Genomic DNA, 27,251 nt, shown 5'->3' with positions numbered 1-27,251 from the left:
TTTGGGATCGTCCCTTAAAAAACTTTATAAAACCCACAGAGAAAGTGACTTTGAGAAACGTTCAATGTTTGTTGACCGACATCTTCTCCTTCATCCCTGTAGGACTGTAGGTACCATCCAGCACAGTCTTCACCTGACCTCGGTATATACTCATTTCCTGCCCCAGCATGGCCGCCCAGAGGTCACCACAATGCCCTTGGGTCTTGGAACAACAGTGGATTACATCTTCTTCTCAGCTGAGTCCTGTGAGAATAGGAACAGAACTGGTAAGCCTGGTGGGTCCTGGGTTCATAGAAGCCACCCTCAAAAGTCCCTAGGAACAGCTGATAGTAGGTCAGGCGTTTGGTCACATGGCTTGGGCTACTGGGACCTGACTGGCAAAGTAGCAGATTTCATACCTAACCTGGCACTGGTCGTCCTCATCATAATTCCCTTAGACCATTTGCCTGCATTTTCTTTTTGCAACATTAGAGAGAGGTGGGCAGACCAGCACCACCTCTATTTAAGAGGTAAAAATAGAGCACCAGGAAGTAAGTGGATTTTGAACAAGGCAGCCATTTAGTAAGGGGCTTGGTTAAGTTAGAGATCCTATTTCTTGTTTCTTCCCCTGATAACCAGCAGACAGTGTAGCAGTCTGTCAGCCCCATGCCTATCTTATTTAAAGCAAGTTTTTTATTTTTTATTTTTTTATTTTTTATTTTTTTAATTTTTTTTTTCAACGTTTTTTTTGTTTTTTGTTTTTTTTTATTTTTGGGACAGAGAGAGACAGAGCATGAATGGGGGAGGGGCAGAGAGAGAGGGAGACACAGAATCGGAAACAGGCTCCAGGCTCTGAGCCATCAGCCCAGAGCCTGACGCGGGGCTCGAACTCACAGACCGCGAGATCGTGACCTGGCTGAAGTCGGACGCTTAACCGACTGCGCCACCCAGGCGCCCCAAAAGCAAGTCTTTTAAATGTTGGAATTGGTTGCCTATGTTGAAAAATCAGATTTTATGTAGAAAATCTGGATTTCCAACTTTTCTTGGAAAATCTGAAGATTTGGTAAATGCTGAGCCTGGGCATACATTCTCCATTTGCCGCAGTTTCCCTGAACCCACCTTGTTTAATTCATTGATGTATCACAGAGTATCTGAGAAAGTGAGGTCTCAGCCACAGGCAGCAGGGGAAGTGAGGGAGGGTGGGGCATCAAGGGGATGCAGCCTCCCTGTGTAGCTCCCACAGGCCCTAGCCACCCCCATGCAGTGACCTGTGGCTGCTTTCTCCACTGGCTTCTGCTTTGTGCCCCAGATCGCAGGCTGTGTCAAGATGGGACTCTCAAACTTCTGGGCCGTCTCTCCCTTCTCTCTGAAGAGATTCTCTGGGCTGCCAACGGCTTACCCAACCCCTTCTGCTCTTCAGACCACCTCTGCCTGCTGGCCAGCTTTGGGATGCAAGTCATCGCCCCATGACGGGGCTCCCAGGGGAAGAGAGCTTCTCTTCCGGAAGAGCTCACTGGATCAGAGACTGTGGAAATACCCCATGCTTTTGGAAACTTAGATCCAAGAAACTTCCGTCCCCTCCCCTCCCTTCCCCTCCCGTTACCTTTTTCCTATGGTTAGATTTTCTCCAAGCCTGTCCACGTTCTCTGCCTGTGGTCCCTGCCCACCCCAACCTCTTCCTAATCCTGTGCCACATACTCAGTGGCCCTGGGAGAGGCCGAAGGGGAGATCCCCCTTCCTTCCATGTATCCAGTGCTCCCCTTGATTTTTAATTACCAGGGTTGTGGGAGCTATTGATCTCATTGGTTATTTACTTTCAGGCCGTTTCTTGATGGTATCTTCGAATCCAGTGTTCTTCCTGCCTTCCTGACCTCTGGGCCCAGCCCTCTTGCCAGGCCCGTACACATGTGAGATGTGCGTAGTGTGCATGTGTGTCCTCTCGGGGTGGGACTGCTCTGTACGGCGTGCCTGCCTCTGATCAGCCCACTTTCCACATGGGGGCTGTCAGCCTAGGGGCAGGTCGAGAGCATGACCTGGCTGCTGTATGTTGCCAGGCAGCAGCAGGAGCATGGGCCCTTCTCCCCTTTTATCTTGTGTGTCTCATTAGGCGCTCATCATGCCAACCAGGGCATCCTCATCATCTGGGCTCTGGGAAAGAATGGGCCACACAGCCTGGAGCAGCGGATTCAGGGATATGCTGCCTGCCCCAGCTGCCTCTGAGCCTCCAACCCAGAGCTCCCCACAGGCCTGGCATGCTTTCTCTAGGGCTTGTCCCTTTCCCCAGGCTGCTGTGAGAAAGGCAAAAGTTTGAACCTCTGTATGGAGTCAGTGGGCTGGAATAGTAGTTTGAGGTTTAAAAGGATGAGAAAGAACCTTCAAGAAACTCTTGTCTTGCTGGACTCTGTCCCCTGTGGAACTGGGGCAAGGGTGGGAGTCCTGGTAGGGGAAAGAGCAGGCAGGCTGTGCATCTGCCTCAGCTGGGACCCAAGATCTCAGGGACTTATTCTCTTCCTCTGTACCTCAGAAGCAGTTTTCTGTTCCTTTCCTCCCACCTCTTTTTACATCCTTCCCTCCCCCATTCCTTTCCATTTTGTTCTAGAAAAGCCAGGTATTCAGCTCAGGTCAAACCCTCTCTGCAGAAGGTGGCCGTGGGCAAAGCCTGTCCAAGAAGTCAAGGTGGCAGTGTTTTAGGGTTTGTTACTGCTGGCAAGACCTCAGCTGCTCATTGCCAGTGTTGCCCCTCTAGCACAGGGCTACCCTGGCCCATTCATGGCCTTGCCCTGCCCCCCTGTGTCACCTGCATGCCTTAATCTTTCATAGCTGGGGTACAGCCTAGGTGTTAGCAAGCCAGCTGGTCATCCCAGAGTAGCTGCTGGTCCTTGCAGACTGGCCTTGCTGTTGCCCTGCTTGGCCTTCAGAATGGGACTGAAGGGGGTACCTGAGCGGCTAGAGTTAGGGACAGTTAGCCAGAGGTTCTCTCCCTTTTTTTTTTTTTTTTTTTTTTTTTTGAAAGCCAAAGACCCAGCTTGAATTCTGCTGCTGTGTTCATGGTTATAAGCTTTCTGTGCCTAGGTACTGGGGAATTTATCTGTGCGTGTGTATTTCTGAACATTGTTTCCTGGGTACTGGGCATGTGCCTGTCTGAGCCCCAGGCCCACTTGTCCACACCCCACCCATCGTTCACTCTGTCTCTCCCTGGGTGCCTCCTGAGATGGTCTTAAGTCAGTGCCCTATTGGTTGTCAGGACTATGGCCTATCACTGTTCTCTTCTGCCAGGAAATGCGGTTTAAACGGCTCAAGATGGCAGAGGGCAGGAGTTTTATAGATTATCTTTTCCTTCTTTTCTTATTTGTTTCTGTTTTGGAATTGAAGTGGGGGTTTTAAGTGGTCATTTAAGCTCTCTTTTCCAAATAAAGGTTTACCATTTCCCCCCTGCTGTTGCTCATTTGTTAGGATCCTGAAGGGCAGGGGAGGATGGGGGAGAAGGTCTGGAGAGTGAGGTGGCCAAGAGGAAGAGACATCCTAGGCTGGGGTCTCAGGTCCTGAATCTCAACCGGAGAAAGGTATAATCGTCCTGTGATAACTGACATGTATTCCCGCTGCTTTGAGGCCTGGGAGAGCAGGGCTTGAAGAAACCTCGTGCCCTGCCTTTTGTTGGGGTCTAGCTCTCTTCTCCCTCCTCACCAAGCTAGAGAACAGCTCTTTCGGCTTCTTTCATTCCCATTCCATCTGCTACTACCATACCCCTGGTCCACATGCATTTCAGGAGGGTCTGTGCCGAACGTGGGATGAGAAGTATTTTCCTGGTCAAAGCCACGGCCGCTGTGTGAGGCACAACGTGTGTGGCAGTTGCTACTTGCTGAGTGTCTGTTTCTGGTCATCTCTTTTGCACTGTGGAACCAGAGCTGGACTGTGGGCCATCTGTTGCTGGAAAGGTTTCCTTCCCGGGCCTCACTCTGCTGGTACTTTCGTTTTCCTCCAGCTCCCTTGTGCAGCAGGTCCATGAAGCCCACATGGCCACGTGAAACCCTGAAACCAGGTGTGGCTTCCTGCCTTACCTCAATGGAATTCCAGACCCCACACCTCTGAATCAGCCTCTGAGCATCTGAATTATTTAAAGTTACCTGGTGCTTCTGTTGAACCACCCGGGTTGGGATCCAGTCGAAAGAAAACAGCCAGGGATAAGGAACACTACTTGTCACGTTGGCCTGATCATTTGGTGACTGTGGGTAAGTTAAGCCCTTGTGTTTCAAAATCTTGGTGAAATGGGAATTAAAGTAATAATCCTTGGAAGCTTGTGAGGAATTATCGGCTCTGGAATAGTGGTGTTGGGCTTTGGCAAGCAAGGGACTAAGACTTGCAGAGTGTCACTGGCAGGAGCTGAGGGTGGGTAGTTCTCCCCGATCTGGCTGCGTGGTTTGCCCAGAGGCGAGGAGTTCTTTCACAGCTCCAGGCTTTGAGGTGCATGCCCAGAGACCCTTTCCAGCCTGGAGGGTTTCCTGAGTCGCATAACATTTGCACAGACTTTTAGTAAGTTTAAGCAGTGCTTCCACACCCACTGTCCACAGACGATAGTACCACGCGGTGGCAGGTGCAGCTCTTCCTATGTTACCTTATTTACATCTGAGGAAACTGAATTCCCAAATTCCTTGACTCCCCAAACTCCTCAGAACCACAGCCTTTCCTGGGGTAGGAGAGACAGGTTATCTTGTATGGCGGACACATGGGGGTGAAGGAGAAATGATCGACCAGCCTGCTGCTGCTGCTGCTGCTGGTTTTTGTCTTTAAACCTTTTCTCTCCAGTTCTTGCCCTGGTGTAGCAACTAATTGAAGGGTTACTTTTGATTGGTTATGTAATGTGTAGTGTGGCCTCCCTTTTCCTAGGAGTTGGAGGGGCCCACCTCCTCTAGTTTCCACCCAAGGAGAGTGGACCTGCGGCCCCAACACTTCCAGACTCATCCTGGTGTGCCTTTCCCGTTTCTTCCCTCCTGAGCAAATGCATGAAAACAAAATTGTTCCAGGCAGGGACCAGCCAGACGAGAGAGCCTGGTAGGGTGTAGATGTAGCCCCACTTAGGAGAATGGGAACTGAATGTGTTTCTAAGGGGATTCTGCCTCCTGCCCCATCCCTCCTCAGTTTCTCTGCCCCCGAGGCCTCACACAGCTGTGGAGAGAGGAGTGGCGTCTCTACACTTAAATTTAAATTCTGGGAGGTTGTCTTTCCCATGACCAAGCCCTTTCTTGTTGGGACTTAGAGGAAGTGCACATCCCCAGAGAGCTGTTCCTTCAGCCGACCTGAGGTGGCCCATCTCCACCACCTGCCAAGCCTCAGCAGTGGGTCCTCTAACCCACTTGGCAAACACTGAAGACTATCTGGGCCAGTTGGCTTGGGCCTTGGTATGATCACCTCTTGTCACCATTGCCCTCCACAGTAGCAGTCAAGAGGTCAGATCCTGGTAGATGGGGATGACAGGGCTTTCAACCTCTTTGTGTTCAGGGCTCCAAGAAGTGCCACTTGCATCCAAAAGTCCAACACAAATTAGTCATGGGCCTAAATGAGGCTGGGACCTGCTGAGAGCCTGAAAGAAACAGGGCAGCAGGAAATGAGGTAACCCCCCAGCCCCCGTAAGCTGGGCCCTGATCCTCCTGGAAGTCCACGATGACATTTACCTCTATGTCAATTCTAAGCAGTGTCCACAGTGAGCCTGTTGGACTCATGACAGACTGGCTCCAGCACTGACCCAGCCCTCATTTGTACATGAGCAATCCACAGGCTCTCTGTGTATTAGCCCGTGTCGCTGAAGTCTATCCACAGGTCCTTTACTTGGTATCTTAGGTGGACATGAGTGTGTACATTATAATGTTGCCTTTGGGTAAAGGTGTACAATCCATGTTATTCACAGATTCTGGTTACCTCTGTTGAAAGGTCTTTTTTTGGTATCCTTTAAATTGGACTTAAATGAACCCGTAAGTAACAAAATAGCCTCTGTTGGATGGTCTACAGTCTAAGATGTTCATGGATTGAGCAGACTGCTTCTTCTCTTCCCAGATGCCATGCCTCACCACCATGCCACTGAAAGTGAGGGAGCCCTGTTGTGCTAAACTACACTTCTAGCTACGACTTGATGGGGATTGGCTGGGATGAGGAGGGGTAAATGCCCTACCTCTTCTTTCAAGTCCAGGCTTTACTCTCAGCCGAATGAGAGGGTAGGGAGAGGAAGGGTACAGGTGAAAAGTAAGGCTGTGGAGTCTAAAGCTATTTCTGTGCAAGTCTGGTTGCAACTGTTCGGAAGGGGCCCAGAGCTGGAGGGAGCAGGGACGATGAGTGGAATCAGAGGTGTTTTCCAAGGCTGTGGCTTTAGCCGCCATTGATTCTGCAGCGAAATTGTGGGCGATGGTGCTGAGAAGGGACTTGAGATCCCTGTTGCTGTGGTTTCCTGAAATAACCTTCCCTCCTAGGGGAATACTCATCCTTCCTCCTCTGTTTCCGGGGGACTGCTGGGGACCTGTTAGGGACTGGGATAGGAGGAAGGTGCTGGCCTGCGGGGCTCAAGCGGGCTGTGTGAGGGAGAAGGGTTCATTTACAGCCAGTGGGAAAGATCTCCCAGGGTAGGATCAACAAGAGTGGAGCGGCTTCAGCAGGCTGAGGGTGACAGTCTGGGACTTCAGGAGTCACCCTGACTTCAGAGGCCTTAAGGGTTCCTGTTGGCTAGTTTCGGGCTCCCCTCACCTCTGGTCAGGTTTTTTTCTGGAACCACCGAGGCTGACACTGGTGGGTGGCCAGGCTCCAGGCCCAGCTCCCAGGGGAAAGGAGACAAGGCTTCCATGTGGTTTCTGCCCAGCCCGTGCAATCGGAGCTGGGAGCCTTTATTCATTTCAGGAAAAAATTGAGCACAGCAATGAGAGGGGTGTAAAAGTGAGAGGGGAGAGAACAATACTGACACGGGAAGAGCAGGAAGGACAAAGTCTGGTCCCACAGGCAGCCCAACACAAAGCTTAAGGGAGGGGAATCTCCCATCACCAGGCCCCTGAGGCCAAGCACACCAGAGAAAGGGGAACTTGAGACCCAGGAACACCAGGATGTGGCACGGAGGTCAACACTGTTGAGCGTGCAGCTAGCACCACAGCAGCCCTGTGCGGCCTGGGGCAGGACCCCTCCAGTCCCACACTCCAGAGGCCCTCCCACCCTTCAGCTGGTTTCTCAGCAGGAACAAGTGGAGATTGCAGCACAGGGTGCTCTGGCACAAAGAACGCAGTCAGTGTGCCAGCCCAGCTTTGCGCCTTCCTGTACTTCGAGGCCAGAGGGTGGGCCTGGGGATGTTGTTATATCAAAGCCAAAAAGCTACTCAGGCAGGGGACCCAGGGTGCACACAGATACATGGGCCTCTGGGCACGCTGCTGACCAGAACTGGACCCTAGCTCGGAGCCAGGAGGTCAAGTCCAAGATGGAAGGAATGGGGTGTGTGCTGGCAGACAGGGTCAGAAATCAGACACAGCCAACCTCTGGGCCCCTTCTGCTCCTTGGAACCCTGGCCCTAGGCTTCATGGTACCTGGGCTTGGGGGCTGCTACCCTCCCCACTTGGCCACACCCAGGAAGGATGGGGTCTGGCATGATGGGTGAGGGGAACATGACTGTGTTGAGGCCATGGGAGGGAGAGGACTGGCAGTTAAGGTGGGCAGGAAGGTGCTCTAAACACTGTTTCCCAGTGTTCTGAGCTGGCACTGAGCACAAGGAGCCGGGCTTTGGGGAGCGGTCATCGCCACCCCGACCCACCTTCATTAAGCAGCTTTCTCTGACCTCACCTTGGGCCCTCCTCAGCCAGCAGCTCCCACCCCTAGGGGCAGAGGAGCCCCCACTGGGTGATGGAAGGCAGTCCTGAGTCAGGAGCCAGACCCCTGTTCCTCACAGGAAGTAGATGAGGTGAAACCAAGGATGGTGACTAAGGCCCCAAAGTCCCTGCCTCTGCCTCCCCAGAAACTGCAGTCAGGCCAGCCCCAGGGAGCAGAGCCTGTGTAAACATGCTCAGGAGGGGAGGAGGGGTTGCTACATATGAGAAAATGTTAAAAATAAATTAAAAAGCACCGCTGTATCCTGTGGTGGCCTCCACAGGCCCAAGGTCTCAGCAAGGAAGGGGGCTCCTGGGGGTTATCAGCTCAGGGTGATCAGCTCCCTCTTGCCGGCAGCAACAGGGGTGGGCCTCATTTCACTCTGTCTCCCCAGAGGGCTCTGGGGAAGGAGCCTGTGGATTGAGCAACTCCCACCCCACCCCCCCCCCACCCCCGCCCCGTCTCCCTGACCCTAATCCCCTCTCCCCTCTCTTCTCTCAAGCCCTGGGGTCCACAGGCCCACAGGTCCTGAGTCCCTCCCCTGCTGCTAAGTGGCTTGTAGGAGGCACCCACACAGAGACCTAGAAAAGGCCTCATTCATTTTCGGCTGCACGCCTCCCAGAGTGAGCCATCCCTGCCTCTGGTCGATGTGGAAACATGGGGACCACCACCCCACTCCCTAAAAACAGGGATGGGATGGGATGGTGAGTCAGGGGTCATGACGGCCCTTGAATTGGTCTGGCTGGGGACTACAGTCCAGGGGCAGGTTAGGTCCCTCCCCAGAGCCCAGTGACCCCTGAATAACCCAAGGGACTGCCCAGCTGGCCCTCCTGCTGGGCCTGGCTCTGGGCCAGAAGCTGCTGGTGTGGAGAGCTGCCAGCCCCTGGGGCTTCCCCGACAGCACTCGCATCAGCAAAGGCATCCTGTCTCCCTCCCTCCCTCTTTCTCTGGTTCTCAGGCCCCATCCATCTCCCTGGCAGGCTGGGAACTGTGCCATCTCTACTCCACCCCCACTGGTGACCCTGGTGGGTCTCTGGTAGGCAAGGAGCGTGAAGAGGACAAACCTGGGCCAGTTGCCCTCCCCGGGAGAAGCTTCAGCTGCGAGGACGCTGCCCTGGCCCAGCTTGCTCTGGGAAGCCTCAAACTGTTCTGAAAGCATCTCACTGGACTTCTCCCCAGCGCAAACTCTACCTCAGAGATTACAAACTGGCATTCTCTTTCATGTTGGGTTTTTACATTTTCTGAACTGATTGCCAACATTTAAAAATCAGGATATTTCACATAAAAAATTCAGAGTTCTGGCTTCTGGAAAAAAAATCAGACAATCTGGTAATGCAGGGCCCACATTCTGAGAATAGCTGAACAATAGTTGCTGCTTGAAAGGGATATGCCCTCTCTCGTTTGCCACAGTGCCCACCCAGCCCTGCTGCCCTTTTAATCCCCTGTCTGGCCCCGTGGGCATCTGAGGTTCTGGTCCTCCCTTTTCCAGGGCCTAGTCCCTGGCTGAACCCCAGCCATTTCAGTGAAATGAAACCTTGATGGTCCTCTCATCCTGCTACCCCTTCCATAACCTGAACCCTCTCTACAGCTTTCTGACAAGTAGCCATCCAGACTTTGCTTGGATACTTCCAGCAACAGAGAACTCACTATTCCCCAAGCAGCCCGATTCTAAACTCTCCCCCACATCCTTTTCTCACTTACGCTCCTCATTTCTCTGTCTCTACTCCTCTGTGGTGTCAGCCGCACCCTTGCCCTACCACGTCCTTGTTGTTTGAGCCTCCAGAACCTTCCCCCAACCCTGCCAACTTCCTTCCACCTCTCACTTGCCTGCCAGGTATCTCACACTTGCCAGGCAGACTGTGTAGTCTCCAGCTATTCAGATTCTTCCCTGACAAGCCACATGCAACAAATCTGATCATCACTTGTACCCCCAAACCTAGACAGGTTGCTAAATGAGGGGAGACAGGCATGAGGCACAAGCATCCTGATCTGGTCTTTGTTTTCACAGCAAGGACTGAGGTAATAGAAAGGGGGGAGTAGCAGTGCCTCTCACCCCCACCCTTGGGGACAGGTCTGCCAGGGGATAGCCCCGGGCCCAAGTGTCTTACTCTGTCCCCAGCCATGCTTCCTGGACCCACTGGGTCTGCTCAGTCCCTACAGTCATGCTGAGCCCAGGGCAACTCTGGGCCTTTGGCAAGGCTCAGCCCCTCTGCAGGGAGCCCCCCGGGCTTCAGCAACAGGCAGAGTTGGGCTAAGTAAGGAGACTAGGTAGGAGCTGGGCCTGGGATTTCCTCCCCCAGTGGTCTCTCCTGGGCTCTCCTACAGCCCACACAGCACTGTCCATGGGCCACAAGCGCACAGGGCTGTCCTGGGCCATGGACTCTGCTCTTGGGGCAGATGTGGCCTTGTGCCAAGCTCCTGATATTGGCCACACAGACCTTTCCCAGGATGATTTCTACCCTGCTTCCCGTTCCCTGGCTCAAGATTCTGCCAGGGCAGACAGAACTGGAGGAACACCTCCGTCCCTCCCCCTTCCCCACCCCCATCCTGCCACAGGCTTAGGGGGCTGGGAAATTTCCCACAGGTAGGATGGACTCAAATCCCAGAGGGACACCAGCAGAGCCAGCAACCCCCTCCTTGCTCAGCCTTGTGGCACTTAGATGTCCTAAGCACTGGCCTTCCAGCCACCGGCAGATCCATTAGTTTTGTTTTCCCCAAATCCCTTAAACTTCAGTTACTGGGTTAAAAACTCCAAAGAAAATACTAACTGCTTCTTGGCCCAAAGTTAGGGGGCTTGGCCCATCGGGAGGGGCAGCAGCTTGGGTGGCTGAGCTGGGACAGGCTCTTTCTGCTGCCTCCCACCCTGCCCGGTCACCAGCCCCTCCCTCCCCACGAATGAGGCTGGTTCTGGCAGATGGATCCCAGCCAGAAGTGGTGAGGCTGGGCACTGCCACATGCCTCACACCCGAATCTGGTACCCGTTGAGGTCCGGCATGGCTTTGGGCTCAGAAGGCTTCTTCTCACCCGACGGCCTGCAGGGAAAAGAGAATGGAGAAAGGGTGAGGGGCTTGGCAGGGAGGTGGGGGAGGAGGGAACAAGCAGTGGCTGCTCCTGGTCACTCCCCCTCCCTTCTTCAAGGTGCCCCAAATGCAGCAGTAAAGTCCACGTGGAAGTGTGTTTCTGGAACCCTGTCCTGCCTGTGCTGTCCTGAGTGTGGTCCCTCCACTCTCTTGCAGGCTCTTGCTCTTTGCTGGAGGTCCCCTAATCCGCGGTTGGCTGTAACAGCTGAACTGTGTGCCTCTCTGCGTGGGGAATCTGTTCTCTACAAAAGCTGCCTAGGTCCAAGCGAATGACACTGCATATCAGAGGCCTGCTTGTGCCCCTTAATCATCCCCGAGCTGTGGCTCCTGAATGACAATGATATTAAATCAAGAGCCAGACCCACATGTAGGGGGCACACCAGAGGAGGCGGCCTGGTATTTTAATGGGATGTTTCTCGCAGGGGCAAAGTCACCGTCAACGTGGCCTGCTAGCCGCAATCTGATGTTAACCTCTCCCAACCACTGGGAGAGTTCCCTGTCTGTCAGGGGCCCACCCCTCCCACCTTCCCTCCCACACGAGCTATCTTAGACCCTCTGTATGGGTCCTCTTGCTCTGGCAAGAGCATGGAGTAGACAGTGGGCCAGTGAGTGGCATTTTCTCCGGGGAAACGGGACAGCACTTCTACCAGGAGGTAGCAACACAAACGCCTAAACCCACCAAACCTACATTGCCTGCCTCTGGCAGGGGCCAAAGAAGGAAGGGCGGGAAAAGGGTGAGAAAACGTGGGGATCTAGAAGATGAGAGAGAAAAGCCTTCTTCAGGCCCCCCCCAGGTCCCTCACCAGCATCCCCCCACCCCCCAGGCACAACCCCATCCCTCACCGCCTTTCGCTGCGGCTGTTCCTGCGGTGGGGGCTGGACTGGCCCCTCTGTGGGGAGGAAACGTCCTTCTTCCGGTCCTTGGTGGGGGAGGGAGGGCCAGTCCCTTTGCCAATCTTGGTGTGGAGGAAGAAACAAAGTCTCACTTAAGGCTTCCCTAGAGCCCCTCCTGCCTTGTCCAAGCCAAAAGACCTGAGACTGCCCTGTCTGCAGGGTCATCCCGAACCTGTTTCCCAGGAACTAAAGCTGCCGGGCAGAGCTTCCTCTGCAGGACAGCCTGCACTTACGGGCAAGTCACCGAGCTTTGTGCTGTTGTAAGAAGCCCTCAGGAAAAGGGCCATTTACCCATGCCAGACAAACGTGACAGCTGGGGAAGCAGCCTATGTCCGAGCTCTGGGCGGGATCTACCAGCCCCAAGGGGAACATTGGCTATCTCAAGACGAGCAGAAGCTCAGACTGGCGGCTATGTACGATAAAGGAAAAAATGAGAAAAGCAACCGAATCCCCTTTTACACAGCATGGTCAGCTTGACCGGAATTCTCAAAACACAGCGTGGGGGTGTTAGAGGGGGACAAATAACTTGGGGAGTCCTGAGCGCCAAATAGATTGGGAATCACAGTGCTAAAGAATAGGGAACTCTTGGCTCCAACTCTAGGTCCAGCCCGCTTTGAAGCCCAGTACTACTCCAGCAGCAGAAGCCAGGGTGCTGGGCAACTGGTGATATGCAGGGGAGGGCCAGCTCCCGAGAGCCAAGCAAGGTCACCGAGGCTGGCTTCTACCCTGGGGAAAGGTGTGGTCACCGCACAAGGTCAGGCCTGAGGCCTGGCAAGGCGGGGCCAGCTGAGCTCTGACATGCCCTGCCGGGGCACCTGTGACATGCTTGCATTCCCTATTTCTAGACTGAGCTCCTGTCCCACCTCCTCACCACCTGTAAGGATGCTACTGGGCGACGTGCACTTCAGTTTCGTGCCCTGAAAACAGAGCTCCCACCTGCCACCAGCCGGCCTCCTGGGTTCAATAGTGAACAAGCAATGGGGAGGGGCTGAACCCAGGAGAGCCCAGGCAGGCTCCAGGGGAGGTACCCTGGTCCAGGGGGACCCAAAAAGAGACCACCATCTGTTCACTGTAAGGCTGGGTGGGGGCAAGCTTCTCAGCAGCTTGGCCCACATGCTGGGGTACTCCCCCCTCTCCCCCCCCCCCCCCCCCGTTCATTGCAGGTAGGAAAGAGGGAGAAGGAACAAGCATCCTCACCACCTTCCCATGGCATGACTTCTTCCTTTTTCTGACTTTCTCCCAGTCCTTTATTGAATGTGGGGGTTGGGTACTCAAGAGTCAGGACACAAGACTGATGGAGGCTGCTTGCACCTGGCCCTACTTTCCCTCCCGACAGCCCATGGCTTCCCAACCAATGGCTCCACGGAGGGTCTTACCCCTGCCCTTCTCCCCAGGTTCTGGACTTGTCCTCTGCCCACAGCCAGCTCACCCGCTGCCTCCTTCCAGGGCCCTCCCCGGCCCGGTGTCAACAACAAGGAGCAACGGTAGCCGGTTCACCCCTATCACGCCCTGGAGCCTCACGCCACCTCTGCTGGGGTGGGGGCCGAGGTGAGGGGATTGGTGGCATTCCCTGGAGAAGCGGCGGCGGCCCTTCCACTCCCACAGCCGGGCGGAGGGTGAGCGCCAACTAACCTTGAGCCGCATGTCGCGGGCGTGGCGCTCCAGCTCCTTGCGGAAGTCCTCGCGGCCCAGCCTGTCCACGTCCAGCACGGAGTGCTTCCACTCGATCTGCTCCACGCTGTGCGGGTCGTGGGACACGCACTGGCCCAGCTTCACCTTCTTGAGCACGTGCCAGCAGCGGCCGTAGGCGGCCTCGTAGTCCAGCACGAGCTCGCTGAGCGTGCGGAAGGCCGGCGGCTTGTACATCAGGTCCTCGCGCCGGCTCATACCCAGCGCCCCGTAGCGGCCGCCGAAGTTCACCCCCAGCACGATGTGGCGGAAGTAGTTCCCTGAGAAGTAGGTCTTGAAGCTGATGGGGAAGCGCTCCAGGGTGGGCATGCTGTTGGTGAGGTAACTGCGCCCGCCAGCCCGGCTAAGGAAACAGCGCGAGAGGCGCGGGGTCGGCGCACCCCGCGGGGCCCCTCCACCCTGGCTCCTGGGGGACACCCCGTGTCTGGCCCGACTTCACAGCCCGCCCCCGCCCCCTGCACCCCGCCTGGAGCCGAGCATGCAGTAGGTGCCCAATAAAGTCACCGGCTGGGCAAGGCGCTCAGCGATTAGTGGCCGCTGCCATGATGTCAAGCGGGGCTCACAAAGTATGAATAGCTAACTCCAGACTGCAGGGCTCTCCTGGGTCCCCGTGGCCGAAGGAGGAACGAGAGGGGCCCCCACCAGCACCCTCCTTCCACCAGTCACACACATTTCCCCTTGCCCGCCCCTACATTCGCTCTCAGACACATTCTCCCGTTTTCTCTGTCACACATACATCCCTCCAGACGCTGACACTTCTCTTTCCCTCGCTGCCCCCACGCCCTGCCAAAGGACACACATGCCTACCCACCAAAACCCCCGTCGGCCTGGCCTAGGAGGCCGGCACCGCCCGGAGCAGCTGCCCACTCCGACCTCGTACCTCGCCTGCCCTGCCCGTGCAGTCGCTCCATCCACCTGGATTTCCCACTGAGCAACCTTCTGCACCAGCTCCTCCCTTCCACCGCAGGGCTGTTCCCCCGTGTGCCTTGGTCTGCTCCTGTCACACCTCAGGCTTAGCTGTCGTGGCTGACCTCCCCTTCTAATCCAAGTCAGCCCTCCTGTTTCTTTTCTCCAGGACACCCCCCCCCCCCCCCCCCACACACACACACACACTCGGTAATGATTTTGCTTCTTTGTTTGCTTGCTTGCGTTTGTCTCCCCTGCCGGAATGCAAACTTCTGAGAGCTGAGACCTTGTGTGACCATGTTCCCTGATGCCTGTCTGGGGACCCGCACGGAGCCAGGCACCTAACAGTTACTCAGGAAACTCTTCTTGAACACATGAGTAGAAGAAGATGAACGGATAAAAGCTTGGAGCAGATACCCCGAACAGACACTGTGCCAAGGGTCCTATTCGCAGTGACTTGTTCAGTTGTCCTAACAACTTTGTGAGACAGACACTATCGTCGTGCCCTTTTGCAGAGGGGGCTCCAAGCCCCAGAGACATTAAGGAATGAGCTTGGGGTCACACGGTGGGAAGCTGCGGAGCTAGGGTTCAAGTCCAGGTCGGCCTGACCCTAAAGTCTATGCTGTCAGTCACTACCGTGCTTCCTGAGCCCAACTCCTTGCAAGTGCCTGAGGACACATAGATGAACAAGGCACAACAGGCTCAGGGAGCAGCGAGGAAGAGACACGGGAACAAACTCAGTATAGCGTCCACCGTGTGTACAACAAACGAGGAGACAGTGGCAGTTCTGTGGGGATGCTGAGGGGCTCCAGTACAGATGGGAGCTGCTCTTGTCATCTTCCTTCCAAGAGCCACGAGGTAACCTCTGAGAGGCCTCTGGGACCACATAATCCTGCCTGGACCGGCTTTCCGTGAGCACTGTGGGGAGGAAGCCGTCTCTCTCCGTCTCTGTCTCCACTTTGGTGTGCGTGGCCCCTGAAGAAGGGGATGTGGGAGCATGACGGAGGCACTGGCAGGGGCCTGAATCAGTTCTCAGGCACATCCTGACAAAGAACCCTTCAGACAGGGCAAAGCTTGTCAGGAGTGAGCTCCTGGGGCCTCTGCGGGAGGGGACTGAGGAGGTGGGCCTGTATTTCCTTTGTACAATTTAAGGTAGGTATGTCCATGAGGGGTGGGGGGAGTGCCCCCCTCAGATGACAATCCTCCTCAGGGGAGCTGTGTTCTTGGCCTGACCACCGTGTTCTCCTCCTCGATCTGTCCCAGGACCCCTTGTTCTGTTAGGCAGCTTCCCCGCTGCCCTCTCTGTAGCACTAAGCCAGGCACCTACATCGGGGCCCAGGGACAGTGGGGAGGCAGACAGAATGTTTAAGAGCGGGTAGGTACTATGGATAGGGGGAGATGGGAGGGGTGGGCAGAGGTGAATCAACATTAGCCTTGAACTGGTAAGACTGAGTGGGCACATGGGATTCATTATATTGTTCTGTTTGTACAAGCTTAAATTTTTCTGGAATAAAACAAAAGGCTAGAGCTGAGGCATGGACTCCTAGAACACAGAACTGGCCACGAACACCAGTCTCCCTCCTGCTCTGATCTGGGGCTTGTCTGTCCCACCTAGATACCCGATGACCCAGCTATAGGCCTCAGTTCTGCCCTTTGGATGGGGGTGACCAAGAAACTTTTTTTTTTAAGCCAGTTCTATTTCAAAGACCCCATCTAACATCTCTACACATCAACATGTACTGCAAATGCCAACACCTGGGCATTCAAATGGCTTCTCCCAGACTGTCTGGTTCTCAGAAATGGCACAAGAGCCTTTGTGAGACAGTGTGCCTTGACTTGGGTTCAGAGAACACAGTAATGGTGTCCAGAGGACTCAGAAAAGAGCTGCCCGGTGGGCCTGGAAAGTTAGCAACTGAGTCGTTGGGGACTGAGCTCCCCCTCGAGCTCCTTCACTTTGGGACCAAGTTCATGGCTGCTGGGAGGGCTCTGAAGCTCATCCAGCCCTCCTCTTCCAGAGGAGGAAGCTGAGGCTCAGAAGGGCTAAGCCCACTTGCCCCTAGTCTCCAAGGGCCAAGGAAGGATACATTCCCAGGATCACGGCTTCCAGGCATTTGATTGGCAGAGCCTCTTTGGTCATCTCCTTGGCCAGGTCCATCAGCCTGGGGGGAGGGAGGCAGAACACTGAGGACAGATTCTCCAGTCTGGTAGGGGGTGGTCAGAAGGAGGAAACAAGTCTAGAAGTGCGACAGGACCGACAGCTCCCTCCCTTCCAGCTCGGGCCCAGCACCTGCCCACCCCTCCAAGTCTGTCCTGAGCCTAAGGGGGGAGAAAAAAGGCAGCCACTGAAAATAAAGAAGGAGTCCCCTTCCTTCTCTCCTCCCCTCCCCTCCTTTCACTTCCTCCTCCCACCCCAGACTCCGGCTCCAAAGACTTCTGGGAGAGGGGAGCATGAATGGGGGTTGTGCCTTGGTAGGCAGATCGTTGACACCCACCAGGCTGGGAGCCTTCTATGAAGACGGTGTTGCAGGGGCCGGTGGGAAAGCATACCAAGGATGCTGGGGACGTTGGCATTGCTCTTGTCCCTTCCGGAGCACAATGAACACCCCTGACTCAACCATGGCTTCTCCAAAGAGCTTGTAATTGATTACAACTGTTCCCCCACAGCTGGCCAGCTGCCCAGGGCAGAGACACAGGATCTCAGGCAGTTAACTGCCCAGTGGCTCCCTGGTCTGCTCCTGAACTTGCAATTCAGGCCACTTCAAGACAGCCTATCCCTGAGGCTGTTTCCTTCCTCCTCGCCAAATGCTGCTCTCAGGCCTGGGAATGCAGCCTGGGAATGCACTGGCTTTGCTCAGGAGGCTGTTGGATTCCTACATCCCACCATCCCACCGAGGCTGGAGCTGGGCTCCCAGCATACGGCAACCACGGGACAACAAGAGCAAAGCTTCTGTGTTAGGGAGGCTGGATTCTACCCAGGGGTTTGGAGAGGGGGTAACGAAACAGTTTAGCAAACAAACCATTTTAAGTAGTTTTCGTAAGAAAGCAAACATGGACAGACTATATGTGAAGATGTAAAATTCAAGTTAATTTCTGAAACACAGGATTTTAAGCCTGCATGCAGCTTTCGACTGAGCCCCCAGACCCATGGGGTGAAGGAAGGGCAACAGAGAGATGCAAGCTTCTCTCCCAGGGGTCCCTGCTTCTCAGACCCTGGGCCTTGTACTAAATGACTAGGATGGAGTCCAGCAAGGCAAGTGGGGCAACATACAGGTGCCCTGCAACGGGGAGGATGCAGGCAGTTGCAGAGAAAGGAGAGAACGGGAGGGCTGGCTCTCTCCTGCCAGGCTCAATTCTTATTAAAGAAAAAAAAGAAGGCTCACGTACGGACATCTACCTGGGACCACCCTCTGTCATCACCAAGGAAAACTGGGGGGGCTGCCCATCACCCCACATAGCTCAGCACAGATGTTGGGGTTTCCATCAAGGAGGCCCTGGATATTCATCTCTGCCAGAGGGTCCCCCTGTACGACAACCTTAGAGCCCCACAGTGGTACTTGCCCCTACTGGCTGGCTCCCCTGGGAAGTGTCCCTCCCTGCCTCATAAGCTTCCGCCCAGAGGCTCTCCCCAGGTGCTCCAGCCCACCTGGGGGCACTATTAGCCTGGATGCAGAGGGGCAGGGTGTTCCCCAAACTTACCCTGTCAGAGGTCTGCTCTTCTTAATTTCAAAGAACTGTGTCCCTGTGTGATTGTACCTGCAGGTGCCAGTTAAGGGCTTCCTAGCTTGTTCTGGGAGAGCTGTGCCCTTCTGTCCCCACCCATCCCCAAGTTCTGGGGCCCAGCACTCCTGGGGTGCAGGCTGGGTAAGAACCCCACAAAGTGCTTCCACAAGGTACCTTGGAGGATGCTGAAGACTGGAACATCTGAGAGCAGAGGAGAGCACCTGAGGGGAGACTGAGCAGTGGACAGCCCTCTGCAGCACACTTCCATTTTCCAACCAGCCGAGAAGCAGCATGAACAGAGAGCGGGCTGGAGCAGGGGTCCAATGCAACCAAAGTGTTGGGCAGTGGTCCTGAGCCAAAGGCATCCCCTCTTTGGGCCACAGCTTCCCCACTGGGAAATGGAAGGACCGGACCCAATTTCCATTAACGAGCTTGTCTTTTCTCCTGCTCAGGGCCCATGCCTGGTCCTTCCATCCCTGTCACATGTGCAGCTAGAAGGGCCTAGGGAGAGGACTCAGGACACACAGCTCTGAGCAGGTACAGGGGGATGGAGAGGCCCAGAACAGGGACCCCGGGGAACCAGACTCAGAGGGGCCAGGTCTTTCCATGCTAGGCAGCTGGCCTCCTACCAGGGGAGAGAAAGGCAAAGAACTAGGAGAATGTTCCAAGATGTGGAAGTTACCTCCTGGAGTGTCAAATCCTTGTTCTCCTCCATCTGCCCCCCACTTATTGCTTATGAAACAGCTTTTAAACAGCCCCGCGGGAGCTGCTCCTTTCTCCTACTGGGTCTGGATGGACAGCAGAGGAGGGTCTGTGCTGGCGGCCCGAGACACGGCCATCCCACCAGCGGGTCGCTCAGAAGACGTTGCCCTGTCATGCAGAGGAGGAGGAGTGGGGGGGGGGGTGGGTGGGTAGGGAGGCCCGAGTGGGTCTGGCATTCATCAGATAAAACCCTCCAGCAGTCAGGCTGTGCTGGCACCACAAGATGGACACAGAGGTCACCTGTGAGTGGCACTCTTGGGCGCTGTGGGATCCGGCTGCTCTGCTGATGCCTCTCCAGCCCTGTCTGAAAAAAGCCCCACTTGGGTGTTTGGACCAGCATGCCAGCCAGATGGTGGCCATGACCCTGAACGAGGGAGGATACTGCAGCTCCCTGATGTAGCGCTGCACAGCTTCCAGGCGCTCAGGGACGGGCGTGGAGGGCTGGAACGTAGGCACACTCGGTATGGGAATCTAGGGACCGAGAAAGAGCGCTGGTCATTACAGGGAGGCTCACCCCGGAGCTTCAGCCACCCGACACCCAGGATTAGCCCCCAGAGAAGCCACCACCCAAAGATGACCTCCCCCTTCCGTCCTATCCCGAGCCTCTGTCCTTGGCAACTCCTGCCAGAGACTCCGGTCAGGCCCCCACCATGGGCATTTCTCTACTTCCTGGCACTTGACGGCATTCCTCATTTGGAGCTTCTGTCGAGGTTTGAATTTTATGCTTCTGTAATAATTTTAGAAAAACATAGGCTGCCTCACCAGCTGTTTTGAATTGTAACAACTTCAAGTTGTTAACAATTTGAATTCATCAACTTCAAGAATGCTTAACAAGAATGTCAATATTGGGGTTAAGTTCATTTGCATTCGGGATTTGCTCTGGTTCAAGTGCCAGATCAAAACTAATTTACCTGGTGTCCCCTTCCCTCCCTGCCCTGCCTGGGCTGGGGTGCCCCTCCCGTGTGTGGGGGGGTGAGTGTGCCCCAGGATCACAGCACATGGGAAGGCACAGGCCCTCCAGCTGCGAGCTGGGCTGCTGAGGAGGTCAGCACTGCCCGGCGGGAGGGACATGTTTCGGGACAGGTCTTGCCATGGATCTGCTTGCCATGGCCTGGCTGCTTTGGCCATGTTCCCCCTTCCACACCCTGTTTCCTGCCAGCTCCACGTCTGCAAGCAACATGAGCAACCAGGTAACTGGGCTCTCCTCCTCACCAGAAGAGACTTTCCAGTGCCCGGCCCAGGAAGCGGGGAGATGGGGGGGGGGGTGCCAGGCAGGCACCTCCTGATGGCCAGAACCCGTGGGCTGCCCGGCTGCCAGGACTCAGGTCAGGAGCCACAGACCCGCAGCCAGGCAGTCTCCAGGAAAGAGGCACTGCACAGCTGTGTGCCCCAGGCCACAGGCCCCCTTCTCAGGCCCGGGGAGCCTGCAGTTTGGCCACATCAAGCCAGTGAGGCCGAGGTGGCCTAGACAGGCACCAGCTGGGGGCCCTCTGGGGCTACAGAACTCCTCCAGGCGGAAGCAGCAGACTTCCAGGAATAAGGCCCACCTGTCGGGGCTCCCTCTTGGCCACCAGGATATCCTGCTGGGAGGCGGCCTCAGGCTTCTCACAGAGAGGTCTCTCTCGCTCCCCCTGAGGCCTCCGCCCAGCCGCCCCCTCAGTTCACATGGAGCCCACCCGGCAGGCTGGGGCCACTGAGGGTGTCAGTCTGCATGGATAGGGATTATGTGCGAGGGAAAGGGCAAAACAGGCGCCCTGTGTGAACTTGGGGCAGGGCTGGAGTGGGGGAGGTTCTCCCTGCAGTGAGAAGCTGAGCCCACAGGGCACAGCCTTTAAAACGACGGGGCTACGATGTCTGGGGCCCTCATGTGGAGGGAGGCGACACACCAGTGACCACCGCACACTCATGTCTGGGGTGCCGCTGATGACTGGGACACAGGACAAGCTAGGACAGACCCCTACTGGCTCTAAAGGGTAAAGATGCAGGAGGGAAGGCCTGGCTGGGCGTGTCCGGAGCACAGTTCTGCATGAACTTCCTGTCCCTTCCTTGCTGGTCCCCTTCTTCCTGTCTGGGCAGTCCCGAGCAGCAGACCCCTCTCTCTGGAGGAAGCTATTTCCCCTTTTCACATTACACTGCTGCCCAAACTGATGCCACCGCTTACAGTCGCCAGGGGGATAAAAGCCCCAGGACGGGGCGGCGGTGGGGGGGCTCTCCCTCTTCCTGACCACTCTGCCAGATGAGCTCCAGAACTCTCTGAGGGCCTAGCCCAGCCTCCCCCCGTGTCAGCATATGGGTTAGTGGGGAGGTGGAAGAGGAACTGGAAAAATTCCTTCACACTGTGCTGTGAACAGCATGGCGCCTGACCTCCTCGGGTGGAAGGTCCCTGAGAGGTAAACGGGTCATCCCCTTCTCAAGTGAGGCCATTTGGGGACTTGCAGGAGCTCTGGATAGAGACGGAAAATATGCCCTCCCTTGGGACACTCCAAACAAGGAGGGAGCTACGTTCACCAGAGCCGGCCCTGGGTCAGGGCCTGCCATCCTGACGGAGAACCTAGGGACTTGTCACTCTGGGACAAGGAAATGACTCCAAGAGAGGCAAAGAAAAAGACGTGGGATTCACAAGCAGGGCCTCAAAGGCTGCCACCACTGAGGCTTAGCTGGAAGGAGCCGTCTGGCCAGCTGCATGACTCACGTTAACTTGTGTGCATCAGTGCAGACCCCATCCTTCTGAATGTTCACGCACACACTCATTCGCTCAAAACGAATAAGCAGGATTCTGTACATCCAAAACGGCCAGGTCCGCTTTAGGACTGGGAGCCCGGATTTGCACCCCCCCCCGGCCCCCACCTACAAACCGGGAGCCAGGAGGGGTCAAGGGGTGGGATGAAGTGGGCTACGTGGCAGTGAGTGAGATCTACTACCCAGATCTCTCCGGGGACAACTCCTTCCCCACTACCAAGGCCAAGGATTATCCCTAAAGTCCTGGATTCTATAAGACATTCTTTCTGGTGGAGGCCATGTCAGCCCTGCGCAATGAGAATGCTTGGGGGAGGTGCAACAGCCCGCAGATGGATGTGGGGGCAAGAGGCAGGACAGCCTGGAGGTCGGTAGAGCCGGCTCTGGAACCAGACCATCACTATCCAAATCCCAGCTCTGCCATCCAATGTCTGGCATCTAGTTCCTTAACATCCCTCTGTGCCTCAGACGCCTCGTTTGTGAAATGGGCAGCATAAGAGAAACAATTTCATAGCATAAATGAGATGCTATGTGCTGAGGCCTTAGAACAGGGGCTGGCGCGCAGCGAAGGCTCAATTCCTGCTCAGTGTCGTTACAGTGTGTGCCAAAGCGATTGGTCAGCACAGGCTGAGGCCGCCGGCAGGGTTACCTTTTTGGAGGAGGTGTCCAAATTCCCATTCTGCAGGAGCTCCGTGGCCAGAGCCACAGTCAGAAGACCTTCAGCAGCTGGGTCTGGGATGAGTGGCCACTGAGCTTTTAAAGGTGGTGACAGCTTGGAACATCAAGGAGAGATTCTTATGAAAGAACACAAACTATTCCTGGACCTGAGATCCTTTTAGAAATGGCTGTCCTTCAACAAACTGTATCATCCTCTTAAAGGATGTTCCCCTAAAGCACCTGTGGGGTGACCGCTGCACCCTCAGTTCTTGCTCCATTGGCTGGGTACACATGACATGCTCACCTGTTTCATGTGCCTGGCTTCATCAACTCCTCCCCAAGTCCCTCAGACACCAGTATTGCTATTATCCCCATTTTACAGCCGAGGAAACTGAGGCACAAGGAGGTCACATGCCTTCCTCACAAAAACAGCTATGCGAGAACTAGGATTTGAATGTGTTGGATTTTTCTGCCAAGCTCTTTTTATCACACGACACTGCAGAGCTCCCAGACTGAACTGCCCGCAGGGGCAGGGGCAGGGGCAGGGGCAGGGGCAAGCAGCACACAGGGGAAGGCAGGCGGCGAGGCGGTGGTGGGGACTGTGGCCAATTGGAGGAGGGGGGACCCCTCCTCAGCTCCAGCTGCCAGCTGCTATGTGGGATCATAGATTCTGTTCCCAGATCTTCTCATTCTCTGAAAAGATGCCCAAAATCTGGATCTTTATGTGAAATCTCCCAATTATACATTTTGGCTCGAGTGATCTTTTAAAACATGACGCTCTCCCAACAAAACAGCTCTTGGGCCCACCATGATGTGACCTTTGCGGAGAATGCCTAGGGCATGGCCACGGGGGGAGGGGCCAGCCTAGTGGTTGTCCTCTCTGCCGCTGACACTCTGGGATCCAGCCACCGGTGCCTCCCAGACTCCACTTTTCTACTCTGGGCTGAGGTCCAAAAGGAACCTTGTACAGACATGTATGCAGGTCCTCTGCCTGTGACAGCAGTCCCGTGGTTTGAGGGTCAGTTTAGAATTTTTCCAGTCTGCTCTCAAGACTCCTTCCACTCCCACCACACTCCTGTCAGTCTTGGCATCTCCAAACCCCCACCACCCAGATACTGGCTTCATTTCTTCATGGGTGTCTTTCCTATATGTGATGGCTAAAGATGACAAGATGACATTACAGACCGGTGGCTCATGAATCCGTTGACTTATTTTAGTCTTCAGGAGTGGTAACAGTTTTGCAGGGAACCCTTCACACTCTTGCACAGGCTGATTTAAATATAAGCAAGGTGGCGGGAGAGCTGTCTGCTAATCACCAGCTTGCTGCTGTGGGAGAGGCGTGTGGCTCTGGCCCTAGGGCTACAGATGCCGAGTGAAGTCTAGCCTCCCGGCTTCCTGAGGAAAGATTTGAAAAAAGAGGGAATGGACATCCAGTAACAACTACTAGCCTGAGACTTTACCGTTGGTGAAATGCTTTAATGCACAGTCTCTCATTTAACTTTGACCACAATCCCCTCCATTGTACAGATGAGAAAACTGGCTCCAATGGGCTGAGGGCCTGCTTGAGTTCACACAGACAGGTGGGCGATCAAAACTAACATCCATATACTTTGGCACGGTGCTTCCTTTCCAGGAATTTATCCCAAGGAAATAACCAAGGATGGACCCCCAAATTTATGTTTTAGAATTTTCACCGCAGTGTTCATCTTAAGAATAAAATATTAGACACCATGTCCAGTCATGGGGGACTAGCTCAATAAATTTCAAGTTTATACATAGGGCAATTACATAGCCATCTTATTTCCCTTGGAAATACTGGGCTGTTGTTCAGCCTTCAACCTCTGAATTCTCTTTTCCAAGAAGACAATTTCTGATGGCTCTACCAATAAGTTGGTAGAAATGAAACAAAACAGGCCATCTCCATGTCTACTCCACATTAACTGCCACTCTCCCGAGCCCCCTTACTTTCCAACTGAGCTGGCACAACTAAGCGCTGGGCTCTGACCTTTGCCCAAAGGGCTTTTCTTTGGACATTTCAGGTCTCTGCACCTGAGAGTGTTTCTTTAGTCTTAACCGTAATATTATAAAACCAAAAATCGTGCGCCTGAAAGTCTCAAGCACTCTTTCATTCGGCAAACATACGCAAGTGCCTGTGTTGTGCCAGGCACACAGAAAGCCCTGGAAAGACAAAGATGAATGAGACACAGCCTCAGTCTTCATGGGTGATGCAACTGAAGGGCAGCCATCATGGAGCCAGCCCTCCACCGAAAGGTTATCTCACTTCACTCGTTTCCACAGACCTTTTTCTAACTGCCCTGAATCTAGCGGCCAGCAGAGCAGAGGGCATGGAACTTCAAAACCTGAGGCTGAGTCCTGGCTCTGCCACTTACTAGCTGTGGGATCCTGAGTTTTCAGTTTTTCCGTCTGTAAAATGGGGCCCCAAACCACACTTGTTTCACAAGGCTGTTGGAGAACTCAGTGGGATAGGGCATGAAAATATCTTCTCAACATCTGAAGCCCTGTGTCCTCCTACTCATTTATTACGTGCCTGCCCACAGTTCACCGGCTTAGCAAATAAGATGTAAAGCCACATTAGTGTACTTGTTAATCTGCTGCCCTGCCCACAAAACATGGGTATTTAAAAAGGGATGGAAGAGGCGCCTGGGTGGCTCAGTCGGTTAAGTGTCTGACTCTGGATTTTGGCTCAGGTCATGATCTCACAGTTTGTGAGATCGAGCCCTGTGTCATCTCTGCACTGACAGCATGGAGGTTCCTTGGGATTCTCTCTCTCCCTCTCTCTATGCCCGGCCCCCCTTGCTCATGCTCTCTCAATAAATAAATACTTTTTAAAAGGTAAAAAAAAAAAAAAAAAAAAAAAAAAGGGGATGGAAGAAAGCTTCCTGGAAACAGGGCATGTGGATCTCACAGAACCTCAAAGGCAGTTGAGAGAAAGTTCTTCTGGACAGGCACAACCTATTTGTATTTTTAAAGTGCTACTATGCCAGTGGTCCCCTACCCCACCAAGGAAAAGTGTGATTTGGCTCTCCCAGCCCCAAGATAGCTAAAACCTGATATACCACTCCCCCCAACACACGTACACAATGCTTACCTTGGGCAGGTCTGTGGCCCCTCGGATCCGCTGGGCCACCTTCTCTCCATCGGGGTGGATCTTGGCCACGTGCTTCCACATCCTTTCCCAGGTGGCCTCGTCCACAGGCAGCCCACCCCGGTTGACAAAGAAGGGGACGCCTCCGTCTCGCAGGTCCTCTTCCCCTTCCTCCTCTGGCTCATCATCTCTCTGGGCTGAGGCCCCTTCACTGGTCTCCAGGCGTCTGACCCCAGAGGGGGCTGCAGCGGCAGTGGGGGCAGCACCGCTGCTGCCACCCCCGACCACCTTCTTCCCCCCTGGCATCCCCGAATCCTTGATGGGGGTAGGAGTATGTATCAGGAGGCAGGAAAAAATAGGTGGCTCACAAGAGGCCTCCCACACACCAGCTGCAGAGATAACACATGGCCAAACAGAGGGCAAGGCGCCTTTAAGAAACCAGGGCGTGGCTCCTGTACAATAAAATACTACTCAATAAGAAAAAAAAAATCAGTGCCTCAACGTGAAGTAGGGGGTAGAGAGGTGGCGGTCCGGGGTCAGCCTTAAAGGCTTTGTTCTTTTTGTAAAACGGGATAAAGAGAACACACCCCAACTTGGCAGCCATCACAAAGCTCCCCCATTTGACAGCGAGAACAATGACGGGCAGCAGTCTGGGCTTGCAGAGTAAAGTCGGAGGGAAACTGAGGCCAGACAGCTCACACCTGCGGCCACAGAGGGTCAAGACACCGGGTCCAGGCCAACCGGGTGCCCCAAGTCGTAGTTTTGGAGCACAATTTCGTCTCCAAAATCTCGCACGCTCACAGCAGCGCGCGCTCCGGAGGGTACCGAGAGGACTCCGCGCCGCATCAGCTCGGAGCCGGGACCCCCGGACAAGAGGGTGACGAGGGGGCGCGATTTCTCTGACGCGACGAGCCTGGGAGCCAAGACTCACAGCTGGCTGGGCGCGGGGAGGGGGCGCACGCCGACGCGCTCATTCCACGCCCGCGGCCAACTCCCCGCACAAAGTGGGCTTTGTCTCGGCCCTCGTCCCCTCGCCCCCGGGAAGCAGCAGCTCAGCTCCCAGAAGGGGGAAGGGCGCGGCGGGGGGCGCCAAGGCCCAGCCGGTCCCGAGCCGGGCGCGTCTCAGCGGGCGGACAGCGGGCACCCGGCGCCGCGCAGCGCCAGCCGAGCCATCGCGGGGCGCGGGTCCCGCTCCGGGGCCGGGGGCTCAGAGGGGCCGACTCGGGCGGCGCGCAGGGGCCAGGCTGAGGTCACCGAGCGGCGGGCTCCGACCGCGCGGTCGCAGCCTCCGAGTGGCTGCGGCATGGGAGGTGGCGCGGCCGGGCCGGGCGAAGGATGCTCCGCGGCGGTCCTCTCGCGCTCCGGCTGCCCGGGCTGAGTGGGAGGAGGAAGGACCGCCGGACCGGGAGGGAGAGCTCGGAGGCTCGCGCGGCCACAGCCCGCGGAGGGAGCTGGAGGCGAGTGACAAAGCCTCGGCAAGCGCGGGCTGCGCTAGTCCCGCCGAGCGGGAGGTCCACGCTGAGCTGCTCCGCGAGGCTCAGGCCGCCGCCTCCGCCGCCCCAGGGCCCAGCTGCCACCAGCCGCGCGCGTCCCCTGCCCGCCCGCCGCCCACCCGGCTCGACTCCGGCCCGCGCCGCGCATGCGCTCCGTCCCCCCCTTAAAGGGCCAGCGCGTTCCCGGCGGGCCCTCCGCCTTCCGCCGCCAGCCCTGCGTCCCAAGTTATCTCTAGGATGCAGGGTGTCGTCCGCGCCGCTCTCACCTCTCTCTCAGGGCGCGGCGAAGCCGGAGACGAGCTGCGGAGGAAGCTCACAACGTGCCACACGGAGCTCAAACTGCGTGGAGATTCCGGCCTCGGGAGGCCCGCGGTCGGGAATTTCCGAAAGGAAGCACCTCGC

At 55.6% G+C, this 27,251-nt stretch overlaps 2 protein-coding genes across 14 annotated transcripts in view; one reads left to right on the top strand and one right to left on the bottom strand.

The window, feature by feature from the left end:
* Positions 1–9,028, top strand: part of ANGEL1 (angel homolog 1) — a 45,000-nt gene extending 35,972 nt beyond the window's left edge. For 5 of the 7 annotated variants that reach the window (XM_045451614.1, XM_045451612.1, XM_045451613.1 and 2 more), the window contains 2 exons: positions 103–266; positions 1,289–3,408. In XM_045451614.1, the coding sequence (XP_045307570.1) occupies positions 103–266; positions 1,289–1,449 (325 nt within the window). In that variant the 3' untranslated portion in view covers positions 1,450–3,408. Of the gene's footprint in view, positions 1–102; positions 267–1,288; positions 3,409–3,961; positions 4,209–8,764 lie in introns of those variants that run through there. The other 2 variants (XR_006705166.1, XR_006705167.1) reach the window with 1 other exon arrangement.
* Positions 6,805–27,228, bottom strand: VASH1 (vasohibin 1). Of its 7 annotated transcripts, XM_045451640.1 has the most exons (10): positions 27,116–27,228; positions 25,360–25,745; positions 22,243–22,365; positions 19,507–19,584; positions 19,240–19,328; positions 18,072–18,131; positions 16,460–16,534; positions 13,413–13,794; positions 11,730–11,842; positions 6,805–10,838 (listed from the first exon to the last, which is right to left on the bottom strand). In XM_045451640.1, exons 2-10 carry the CDS (start codon positions 25,660–25,662, stop codon positions 10,766–10,768), a joined length of 1,296 nt encoding a protein of 431 aa, XP_045307596.1. In that variant the 5' UTR covers positions 25,663–25,745; positions 27,116–27,228; the 3' UTR covers positions 6,805–10,765. The 7 variants fall into 7 exon arrangements, with proteins under 7 accessions (XP_045307596.1, XP_045307597.1, XP_045307598.1 ...); XM_045451641.1 differs by lacking the exon at positions 27,116–27,228 and having other exon boundaries at positions 18,072–18,128; positions 25,360–26,942; XM_045451642.1 differs by lacking the exons at positions 19,507–19,584; positions 27,116–27,228 and having other exon boundaries at positions 25,360–26,942.
* Positions 27,229–27,251: the final 23 nt, after the last annotated feature.

This window comes from Leopardus geoffroyi, chromosome B3 (assembly GCF_018350155.1).
Source record: "Leopardus geoffroyi isolate Oge1 chromosome B3, O.geoffroyi_Oge1_pat1.0, whole genome shotgun sequence".
Classification (NCBI taxonomy): Eukaryota; Metazoa; Chordata; class Mammalia; order Carnivora; family Felidae; genus Leopardus; species Leopardus geoffroyi.
The sequence above is the reverse complement of the archived record's forward strand: the minus strand, read 5'-3'. Positions and strand labels throughout refer to the sequence as shown.

Bases quoted from the DNA above. Each gene is read 5' to 3' on its own strand.
- VASH1 (XM_045451640.1), bottom strand. From the start codon at position 25,662: ATGCCAGGGGGGAAGAAGGTGGTCGGGGGTGGCAGCAGCGGTGCTGCC. The intron at 19,329-19,506 runs GTGGGGGCCTGA...CTCGGTCCCTAG, and splicing joins GAAGTAGAGAAATGCCCATG to ATTCCCATACCGAGTGTGCC. The intron at 16,535-18,071 runs GTAAGTTTGGGG...CCCTCCCCCCAG, and splicing joins AAGAGCAGACCTCTGACAGG to GCTGATGGACCTGGCCAAGG.